Source organism: Xiphophorus hellerii, chromosome 1, assembly GCF_003331165.1.
Source record: "Xiphophorus hellerii strain 12219 chromosome 1, Xiphophorus_hellerii-4.1, whole genome shotgun sequence".
NCBI classification, from domain to species: Eukaryota; Metazoa; Chordata; class Actinopteri; order Cyprinodontiformes; family Poeciliidae; genus Xiphophorus; species Xiphophorus hellerii.
Window position 1 is genome coordinate 4,080,827 of NC_045672.1, and position 12,293 is coordinate 4,093,119.

General features: G+C 38.6%; 1 protein-coding gene across 1 annotated transcript in view; it reads right to left on the reverse strand.

The window, feature by feature from the left end:
* Positions 1-12,293, reverse strand: part of klhdc8b (kelch domain containing 8B) — a 159,664-nt gene that overhangs the window by 15,840 nt on the left and 131,531 nt on the right. The window contains exon 5 of the mRNA XM_032568894.1: positions 7,497-7,598. Coding sequence (XP_032424785.1) covers positions 7,497-7,598 — 102 coding nt within the window. The remainder of the gene's footprint in view (positions 1-7,496; positions 7,599-12,293) is intronic.

The following is a 12,293-nucleotide window of genomic DNA, read 5'->3' on the forward strand; positions in this document are numbered from 1 at the left end:
ATTGATTGATTCTACTTAAAACTTGAAGATTTTTTTTCCATTTGAATTAGATTTTTTATTTCATTCACTCAATAATAATTATGAACAGTTCGTGTAATATCTAAAAGAAATCAAGAATGAAAAGGATTAGAAAGAAGCATAAACTCATTCACATGAAAAGAAAATTCATTCAGTTAGACTAATCGTGGTTATCCATGCAGCTTCAAAGTCCCACAACAAAATTAATTTGTATTCTTCAGCCGCCTCATCAGCAGCTTCTAAAAGCTTAACTGACACACTTCTCCTGAGGGACAAGAGCGACACGATCAGGAAGGAACTTAACTCTGTCACAGGAGCCCTGAAAGCTGATAAGGCAACCATGACCTGCCACCCAATTCCACAGTCAGCTTCTTTTGTAGAAACACACACACTCATCCAGACACACACTAACAGAATATGAGATGCCGCTGCAGGTCTGATGCCAGGAAATATTACACAGCACTTCAAAGGTACAAAATCTTACCAAGTAATTTTGGTCTAGTTTCTAGTGCATATATCTGAAATAAGGTAAAACTAGCAAGATATAGGAGCTTAAGTCAATAATTCCTTAATGTTGATTTTAAAAAGCACTAGCTCACATATAACCAGATCATGTAATAAGTAAAATAATCTGCTAATGGAACTAGTACTTCTTCGTCAATATTAAGGAATGATTTATTTAAGACAAGCTCCTATATCTTGCTGAAAAGTTAATTGTAATTTTATTTAGTTTAATTTCAAGTGTACTAAGATATCTGAACTAGAAACTAAACCAAAGATACTTGGTAAGACTTTGTGGCTTTGCAGTGCAGATAGTCATAGCTCAGTGTAAAGACAAAGAAATCTCACATTTAGACAAATCAAAAATCCCACGTTTCATCTTTCGGTATGTTCGGTTTGTAATCATAACTGTCAATTTTCAGTTTGAACTGAGACACAAATTTAAATTCACTTATAAGTTCAAAAATGAATCTAGAACGACTTTTGTTGTTTTTTTTCTTTATTTCGCATTCATTTTAAACACAACCGAAATGAAAAGGTTGTGAGCTCTAGTAGAAGAAGGGCTGCCAGCTGTCAGGATGCACTTTTGGCAGGAAAGCGTCTTAAAACCTGCACGTTATGAATTTTGCCACAAGATATTTTTAACCGTAAAACAACAACAAGCTTGAGTATTCCAGGCTCCTGGAGAAAAGCCAAGCTTTTGTTTCCAAAGAGAAAAGGAGCCAACCAACGTTGGTGCAAGGAGCGAACAACAGAGAAGAGCAGACATATAATTGACAGCAAAGGTTTTTCTTTGATACATTTGGAAAACAAAGCCTGGCTCAGTAACATTGCTGCTGTTGTAGCAGCTACCTGTCTAGCTGTGCATTGAGTGGGCAGGTCAAACTACCTGCTCTCACCTAACAGAGGTTTCAGTTTGTTGAGGTTTTGAGGTTAGGCTGGGCTATATTTGTTTGTCTTCAGGTTGTTTCCTTGACTGTTTGAAGGTTATATTTCCAATTGTTAGAGTTGTGTAGCATAAATACTCCCAGTGTTCTACATCTATCATGTGTCAGGGCCGTCATGACCTTTTTTTTTTGACTATGACAGATAAATTTATGAACAATTAGAAAATCACATAATTGTGTTAAAAGTGTGCTACATTTCTTCTAGCCCCTCAGATCTACCTTGAAAAAAATGCAACCCTACTCCAATAATATCCAACAATACATCTTATATGAAACTATTCCATATGTTCTATTTGTTCTGGGCAGGAATACGATCCCGAGGAAATTCAGAAATGTTCAGTATTTAGATGTTTTTAGTATTTATTGTCTTTAAAATGTCTGTTCTGACCTTCTCCTTCTTTCCCCCTCTCCTTCCTCTCTCACATTAGTAGCAATGCGCTCTGTTATTATACATCTGGCAGACCTAAGTTGTTGCTGTTTCCATGGAGACCCACATCACAGCAAGTCCCCAAATAACGTAGCCCGGTTATTGTGTGTGCATGTGTCTGTCACAGACTAAGAGAATCATGTTGGAAGAACAAGGTGGTGGTGGCGGAGCGGCCTTTTCAAAGTGATCCGGGCCTGTTCAGCCATCATCTCCTTTATCATGAACACACTCTCTCTGGACGACACACACACAAAGAAACACCTTGCCACAGGATGCTCAAAGGCTTTTCATCACTGCTTTGATTCTTGACCCACAGATGTCATGTCACTTCACCCATCCTTTCTCCTTCTTTTGACCTTTATTCTCCGTATTCTTTACCCCTGTTTACGTCACTATCTCATTTTCATTTCCTTCCCATTGCTTACTTACAGCTTTGCTGTGCTTCTGTTTTTAACTCTTGTTTTTAACTTTGCAATTCTTAACCCATTTTCTCAGTCAGCCGCCTCTGACTTGATTTCCTGCAATTATTCTTTTTTTTCTAAACTCTCCTCCTCTCATTTCTCCTGCCTGTTCTATGCCTTTATTTTTTCTGCTTTGCACATCTCACACAATTGTCTTTTTTTTTGTCTGCCACCTCACCAATGTTCAGCTACTGTTGCATTGTTCTCTCTCCTTTTATTGTGTTCTTTGCCTTTTCTGAGAATAACGTTAGACTTTCTGCTCACTTGTGGATCCCAATCCCAAAATAACCAATCTCCATGTAAACACTGTTGAGTTAAAAAATATACAACATTTTTTGACTCAGTTTCTACAGGTATTTTTTGTCTTTATTGTTTCCCTTTTCATCACTGCTCCTTCTTTCTTCTACACTAGATTATCGAAGCAGATAGAACCATAGACAGACAGGTGCATTAAATGAAGGAAATGGAAGCAACTTCTATCTATTTTTCTATAGGTTATTGATGTCTTTTCTCAGACAAACACAATAGATGCTTTATGTTATTGTTTAAATTAGATGGATCCATTGACATTTTTCATGTTTGTGATTTTTGCATGATGTTGATGCAAATGGTTTAAAATTTGCCACATTGGGCGCCACGTGGAGTAGGGGATAGCACGACCCACATTTGGAGGCCTTGAGTCCGCGGGTTCGACTCCCGGACCCGGTGACATTTGCTGCATGTCTTCCCCCGTCCCCTTCCCTCTTCCTGTCAGCGTACTTTCGTATAAGGGACACTAGAGCCCACAAAAAGACCCCCTGGAGGGGTAAAAGAAAAACATTTTTGCCACATTGTACATGGGAGAAGTTTCAAATTGCTTGAAATGGTTTACACTCTTTTCAAACTAGGTGAACATGTTGGTGTCTCTTCTGCATTTTCTTTGCTATGGACTACTGTTACAGTTTGATTTCTAGTTGGGGTTTTTTTTGTTTTGTTTTTTTTTTACGATGTTTTAGGCTTTACCAGCCTGTATTGTACAGAAAACAGACAGGAAACAGGGGAAGAAAGTAGGGGAACACATGCAGCTAATGGCTGGAGACCACATACAGAACCCAGGAGAACTCCCTCGAAGACTATTACCTCTTAACATGGTGCGCACATTTTCCCAAATGAGCCACCTGACTGTGTTAAGAGCTCATCTTGTGGAAGGTGGGTTACCGGTTTGATCCCCCGCTCCGTCTGTCTCCATTCTTTTCTTGGGTAACACACTTCTTGGGCTGGCAAGGCAGCTGGTGGTGGTCAGGGGGCCTGGTGTCGCCCGAAAAAGGTCACAATTGTCTGTCAAAATTCAGTAGCCTACCAGTGAATGAATGTGTGAATGACTGAATGTACTGTAGTTAGACTAGATAAAGCACTTTACAAGTACAGGACTTTTACCATTAGCATTTAACAAAACCCTTAGTGGAGTCCACTAAGGGATGATTGACGATTCGCACAATCATGTCCGGTATTCTAAAAGAATCTGGTTTTGGTCATCTCCAGGAAAATGTCTGACTGCACTGTTTCTCTGTTATACAGTGAGGTGTTCTGTGATGTTGAGGTCAGAAGTTTGTGTAAGTCAGTCAACTTCATCCTGACCAGATTTGCTCATTTGTCTTTGCTTTTTCCATTGGTTCGTAGTTCTGTTGGCACAGAAAGGACCACTCCCAAAATGTCTTGGTGTACTGAAGAAATAAGAGTTCCTTTCGAGGTGCATTGATATAATAAACCTAAATGGTTATGAACGGAAGTCCCTAAAATCCATCAGAGTGTGAGGGGAGTAAGGCTTTTTTTCTTGTCATACAGCATCTTTCTGCTTTCATCTCAACAAATAGCTTTGATTCCAAATCAACCTTATCTGAACGTGTTCTCCACATTCACCGCCTGTCATGTCTTATGACATCTTATGTTATAACCAGCTTTGACATGGGGAATTTTACACACAAAAGTATTCTGAAGTTAACCACTTATACAGAATATGTCAACATCTTAGAAACAGAGAGATAGATTTGGTTGTCTTGGTGACAAGAACAAGTTAACACATATTTCTGCCTCTGTTTTGTCAGCTTGTTCACAATGCAGGTTTCTGTTAATATTCCAATGTAATAGACTTCATATGGCATAAAAAGGAAAGGTTTGGGTGGTAATAATAATGATGAAAGAAATCAAATAAAGAAAGTTTATCAAATAAAAATAATGAGTAAGCCCTGGATGTTGGCTTGCTTCAGCAGATAATATACATGTATTCATAAAATGATATGGATGAACATGCAACTCCAGTCCATCCTCTGGAACAGCTGGCATGTAATCATAATTTGCATCCATGTACCAAGTTGTCACTCATAGTTATAAATGAACACATTAAGGCCTGAACAAATATAATATCTAATCTATGTATCTGGGGCATGGTAATTTTGAAATTCAATTACACTCTTTAAAAAGTGACAGGCATTATGAAAACACATCAACGTTAAATCAGTCTGGAAGTTGGGTGACTTAATAACAATGCTAATACTATCTGATAACTTTGGTCAAAGGAGATAGCTGTGAGATTTCATTGGATTAGCCCAATGTCCTTCAAGAATATGAACCAGTGGGCCGACAAGTTATTTTTTTTTTTTATCGCCCCGCAAGGGGTCTTTTTTTGTGGGCTCTAATGTCCCTTTTTCAAAGTAGGCTGACAGGAAAGGGGGAAGACATGCGGTAAACGTCGCCAGGTCCGGGAGTCGAACCCGCGACAGCCGAGTCGAGGCTATGTTTTGCCTGAATGTGGGTCGCGCTAGCCCCTTCGCCACCACGGCACGCCCAAGGGCCGACAAGTTTTTTAAAAAACACTTTTTTGGTTATTATGACAGCCCCAGACTGGTCCCTAACCGTTGGCTGACCAAGCATTGCCCGGTATGCCAAATGGCCAGTCCAATTTCTGCCAGCAGCAGAATCTCCCAAACCAAAGCAGGGTTCTAATAGTTTTAAGTTTTTCATTATAGTTTAGTTTTATTTCATTCTGACTTTTTGTTTGTCTAATTCAGTTAGTTTTCATTGTGTGTTTACTAGTTTTTATGAGTTATTATTAACATTTAGTTTTAGATTCGTTTTTATTAGTCATTGTCATGCAGTGGTTTGTTGATGGTGAGGATGGGCGTGGTGAGACCCAGGGTGAAATGGAGAAAAGAGTTTATTCTACTCCTCAAGGTTCTCAAAACTAGGAAACACAGGTGAGCAACGAGACATGAACACAGACTCAGGAAGGGGAACAATGACTTGACAAAGACAAGAATCCAGTGGGGAGATTAAATACACAAGGGAACGATCAGGGAACAGGAGACAGCTGGAACCATTATAAGTAATTTCCCTTTTAATTTTTTATGTTAAAAACATGTTTTATGTCTCACAAGCCCAAAATATCCCATTAGAATAACCTCTCACACACACACGCGCCCGCGCACATTCCATTCCATTTTCCTCAAAGCCTCTCGTTGAATCTTCTTTCGCTCTCGTCAGGACGAGACTGACGTGTTACTCAAACGCTCGCACACACACACACACACACACACACACGATCTGAACGGCTGTCCGACCGAATGGCTGATCGTCACACTGAGCTCCAAGGATAGAAGAGGCTGCTAGGGCGCATTAGGCCTTCATGTGAATGTGGTAAACCGAATCTGACAGGTTTCAATCAATGTAAAGCACAACTGAATCTGTGATGTTTTTTTAAGAATAAGACAAAATATAGAAAAAATGTGGGCTTGGTGGAAGCTTTGTAAAACATTGTCAAAAAATGACCTCTGTTGAAAATCATGGGGCTGTTTTTAGATAAGACAGAAACATTTTTTTGAAGTTGCTCTGTGTCCATGAAAAAAACACCAACAAAAAAGAAAGAAAGAAGCTAAATTAACACAGTGTGGCAAAAGGGCATGCATTGGACGGATCAGAAATTGTTTGGCAATCTGACTGATTTGAGTTCAAGATTAAGTTCAATATCTTGGTATAACAGCAGCTGCATTTCCATTCCAAATGTGCACAAAAGTTAGGAGGTATTCAGCTAATGTCAAAAAAATCTAATTCTGGAACTCCGTGAAATCATCTTTCTACCATTTCCTTTCATCGTCTTCTTCAACAACATCCAGTTGTTGATCACGTGACTTGTGTGATGCAAAAGTGTTAAGGCCTAAAACTACCAAGTGCTAACACTTTTTATGGAAAAACTTGACTTTTTTCCAAAATTGATGCGTTTCTATTCAGCTAATTTATTTTCAGAATTCAAATTTGCACAATTACACAGTCAATGGAAAAGCAGGGATGAAAATTGATGCTCATTTGCCTATGAATATATAAACTACAAACATATATTTTTGAATGCATGAAAGCATTAATATCTGAATGTTGCGCATAAATACACTATGGGTAAATGTTACTTAAATATATCTAAGGGTGCATCCACACCAGCACTACAACTGCTAAAATCTGACACCACTTCATGTTTCTTCACCTTTCGTGAAGAAGGAAGTTGCACTCAATGTCTTCTTCAGAGATTTTTGTGTCATTTCCAATAGTGCTTCTTGGTACAGCACCCCCGCAGTGAGGAGGTCAACATTTTGTTCCATAGGGTTTGGTTGGTTTGATATAGTGCAGTGTGAAAGTGAACCGCACCAACTGAAAATGGAACAAATGTTGCAATTTTGGTCCCCAATCAAACCGAGTCTACCAAGTTACCAGGTGTGAAAATACCCTACCTCTATAGAGTAAACATGTTTTTTTGTGATCTGTGCAACTAAAACAGCAATACATGTTTTGTCTATTCACGGGCAGAAATGTCTTAGCAACAAGAGAAATAAACAGTCAGAAACAGAAGCTGATTTTTGTGAACAAGCTGTCAGAGAGCAGATGAAGGAAATGAGATTTATGTCCAGAAAAACAAAACTTGAACCACCATTAATGAACAAACTGATAGAAACAAGGTTCCAGTGAGTCAGAGGGCTCAGTCATAGACTGTGGATGACTGGTTTTCAGAGGGTTTCAGTGATGAGAACCAAATCTGCTTTGGCTAAGAGGATGATGCTAGAATATCTTTTTTGTGCCAGGAAACAGTAAAATGAGGAAGGAAAACATAGAGCTACTGACCCAGACCACCAGCTACGATGACTCTTCCTCCAAGGCATCCTGCCACAAAGTCCGCCCTCTTTTCCCGCATCCTAGATGTTCGGCTGGGTTTGATCCAAACACCTACCAAAAGAAGAACAACAAGAAAGACAGTCAGCCACCTCAGCCTAAACTAGTTTTATTTCCAAGTTTCTTTGAGAATAATAAATTCAAAATGCTGAAATTGTTCAGAAAGTCCTTTGTATATATTTTGCCTTAACTAGGCAGTCACTCTTCTCATTCCAGGACATAAAAACAGTAAAACAGTCAGACTCAGCTGTTTCATCGGTCAAGTTGTTGGATTTATTTACCAAAAGCATCCATAGTTGCACATCATACCGTATCGTACCAATGTTAAATACAGACTGCAAAAAAAGTACACATATTTCCACTGTTTTGGGGTTTTCTGTTAAATTACGCAAATTGGAAATACAAAAATGAATTAGATTAATGGGAACATAAAACAGTTTGAAAAACATTTTTTGATAAAAAGATTTTGATTTTAGGATGAGGTGGCTTTCCGGCTGTATCAAAATTAGTGTATTTCATAAAACTGCGAGGGAAACAAAATATTTCCACTAATCTTTGGGTTACCAGGATGTACAGGTTTTTAAACCCTTAAAGCATTCAAGCACACGCAACAGGTTCCACGTTGTCATACGTTATATTTGTCAAACACAAATGAAGCTGGGGTGAATGAAATGGCAAAAATATCATCCATCCATATCACACTTTCTATCCCCACTAAAATCAGAGCCAGGATTTTATTTTTAGCTAATGAAAAAACACAACACCTTAAAAAATATATTTGTATTTTTATTTTGGTATGTGTACTATTCGCCATAATATTTTGGTACAGTTGACATTTATGCATAAGTGTGGTCAGACATGGGGCTGTACAGTGGCGCAGTTGGTAGCACTGTTGCCTTGCAGCAAGATGGTCCTGGGTTCAATTCCCAGCCTGGGGTCTTTTTGCATGGAGTTTGTGTCTTCTCCTTGTGCATGTGTGGGTTCTCCGGCTTCCTCCCACAGTCCAAAAACATGACTGTCAGGTTGATTGATCTCTTAAAATTCTCTGTTTGTGTCCATGATTGTTTGCCTCTGTGTTGCCCTGCAATGGACTGGCTACCTGAACCCCACCTTTTGCCTGTTGACCCCCACGAGGGGTGTGTTAGAAAATGGATGGATAGTCTAATAAATGTTCAAAAGGCCATCAACAACACCCAGGTAAAGTGCATATTTAGAGCTATAAGTGAAAGCAAAAGGAGGAAAATAAACATTAACATTAGCACAAACATTAGCACAAGCAGTAGCATTTCACTGCCCCCCATTAGCATTAGCCTTTTCCCTAAAAAAAAGCTTTTAGCTATTTTTCTTATTTATTAGCCACGCTGAGTACACTGAATGAAGTAAGTCAAAGTAAGACAACATGCTAGTGATGCCCCACATGCTACTGACAGCATTTAGGCTAATGTTAGCAATTTGGCTCATTTTAACTTGTACACTAATTTCAACATAATGAATGGCATAAGTCCATGTTACTTAACATGCTTGTGACTCTCCACATGGTATTGAGTACATTGCAGCTTTCTTTAGTTTGTAGCATCAGAACGCTGGGTTCCAACCGACGGGCACACTTTGGCAGGCCCCGGTTAAATTTCTTCAGAAATGTTCTAGTTTTTATATTATTTTCCTGTCAAGTAGTTCATTGGTCTGTGTTTCACAAAGCAATCCAATTCTTATGTAGAATTCATGAAAGTCCAACAGCTGTTTTTTAAACTCTGTCAATTTTCTCTTTTAAGACAGAATGGAGGAACACACATGGTTTCAGTTTTTGTCACCTCTCTATCTTGCTGTTACAATCTTGACATTACAGAAAGAAGTATGAAATAACTGCAGAGCCAATCACTAGATAGAGAGAGAAAGAAAGACAGCAGAAGCCAAAAGGAGGGGGAAAAACTGCATTTTACACAACAAGATCTGCCTGGGGAGCTCCCAGCACCCTACTCTTTTTCCTTCCTCTGGCTTGAAACCCCTCACAGATTAAATTTCTATATTTGGACCATGATAAGAGGTGACGCATTGCTTTTCCCACCGCTCCTCGTCTCCTGTGCTAGAAGAGTCATGGCAGGAGTTGGAGATGGCAGTTTACACAAATCTAATAAAACAAAGCAATATTTTAAAAACAAAAAAACTGTATGAGGTCACAAGTGAGTTGATTCATAAAACTATCAAAATGTGTAAATATTCTATTTGCTTGGGGTTGACCTTTGTTGCTGCTGCCTGCATTTATTAAACTCAACTTTCCACTAAGGCTGGGCAACATGACTTAGAATTTTATCACAATATTTTGTGGTACTGTTGTGATAACGATAAAAAAACGATTTCTTACTTAGGTAACTTTATGGCGGTGACTGTACATACTTATAGCAGTGCTCCTCAATTCCAGTCCTCAGTCCTGCTCTGCATGTTTTAGATGTGCCTCTATTCCAGAACAGCTGATTCAAATGATTGCATGACCATCAAGTACTGGAGAAGCCTGTTAATCACCTTTTTTTTTGTATCTGTTAATGTTTATAGACATTATTGACTGGAAACATATACTTAATCAAATTTTGTATATAATGCTTTAGCTCCATTATTCTGCCAAGAAACAATTTATTTCTATTTCCACAAACAAAAAGCTGGTGACCTATTTAGTTTAAAGCCTGATGTGGGTCAGACATGCTGGGTATTTAGACTGCTGAGCTTCCTTCCTAGCCTTTATCCACTCTTCAAATATTGAATAGTCAGCTGGAAAATGACTTGGAAGTGAATACATTAATTCCTTACAACGTCTGAGACAATTTGATGCTTTCCAACACGGAGCCACTGGGGCGGACTTGGATGACCTCCAGTTGAAGTGTTATAGTGCTAAATCCAGAGACACTTTATAGGAGCAGTGGAGCAATGGAGGACGCTGCAGAGGATCAAGGTATTACTCAGAGAAAAGATGGATGTGTCGGTGAAAAATATGTTACTTGGCAGACTGGTAAACAGGGTTACCTGAGACCAGGTATCTAACTGAAGAACATGTGGTTCTTTTTGAGAAAACAGTTGATGAAAAGTGAAAATAATATTGTTTTTATTTTAAAACAACCCTAGATCCAATTGGAAATGATGAGCCCATCAGTACATCACATTGTGGGAAATGTTCTTTTTCCCATTTCTGTTAGCTTGTAATTATGCAGACAGACTGAAAAAAATTCATTCAAAATTGAACAAAGCACTCAGACTATTTCAGAGGAAACATTCATCCTTACTCTTTATCAGAATTGTTTTGTATTCATTTTTCTATATTTCAATCACTCTTATGGTTTGACATCTGTTTAAGCTAATCCGATAAAATATTCACCAACATTTTATGCATTCAAACACTTTGACATGTTCACAAATGCATATTATACACTGTGGTTGGTTTAATTTGAAGCTCCTATTACATTCCAATACGAAGCAGCCATGTTGGATTTTGAAGCTGAGTGCAGTGAGAAATGTTTGACTTATTAAGTCAGAATTCTGAATCAACATGGCTGCTTCATTTTAAAATGTGACGGAGTTCCAGAGAATGCTTAGAAATGTCCCAGTCAGGACTATTTTTTTGGTCCCAGTCAGATCTTTATTCCGATTTCAAGCCGAATCACAGTTGGATATCTCACTTGAGTTCACAAAATAAATCCCATCAACTGTCCTCATTCCTGGCAGTGTTCTGTAAGGGTAGAGCCTGTAACTTCTGCTTGGATAGAGGACGTTGCTCTCAAGCACTTTGTTTTGATGCCTTACATGTTTTAAACTTTATTTTGAAGAAGCTGTTCTGGGGATTACTTGATTCTCTCTTTTTTTTCCCTTTGTGGTCTTTGTGTTAAAAATGACAGATAAACAGACGTGATCCTGCAATCAATGGATTAGTTTTTTGTCAGTGACTCAAGTTTCGAGTCTCAAGACAAATTTTTACCAAATCAAATGGAGTTAATGACAGTCATGGAGGGTCTCACTGGGGATCCTTCCACACAAACCTTGGTAAAATAGCAATGTGTTGGTCTTTTAAGACTGATATGACTTCTCACAGGATTGAGGGCTTAAAAGGAGAAGGTTTATTGAGAGAGCTGCTGTCTTAAATGTCATTTTAAGTTTCAGTATCTCTGCATTGTCATTCTTAATGAAGGACTAGGTGGCAATTAACCCTCGCACGATCTTAAGACGGGTCTTTTAGACCCAAAAAGTTTTTTTTTCTCTGCCTGAAGTTGTGTGCACTTTTATGAGTTTTTTTATTTTGTGGTGTCGGAAACTGACCGTCTGACGGGGACGCAAGAAATCATTTCTCAATAGCAGAGGGCCCAGAACTTCACTTCACAGCGAAACGTAGAACAAGGAGCTTGTACTTACCAGGCTAGCTTCATACAGGATAGACTTGTAATTCTGAACCCAAACTGGTGGTATCCTTGGCCTTCTCACTTTTCTGTTTCTTTCCTTTTTTAAATGAAACTGGAAACTTCTATGAATGAATTAATCTGCAGTTAAACGGACTTGCCATAACTCGTTTTCCCTCAAGAAGGATCTGTTGGGCTCTGTGGCATTTCACTGTACATTTTGTTGCCCTGACAAATAATTTAAGTTGTTAAGTTTGTTAGTCTGTGCATGAGAATCCACAAAGGTTGATATGGAGCCAGTAAAAAAAAACAAAACACAGGCATCACATTTTTAGCCTAGATTATTAATTGCTGTATTGGTCAATGGGTAATG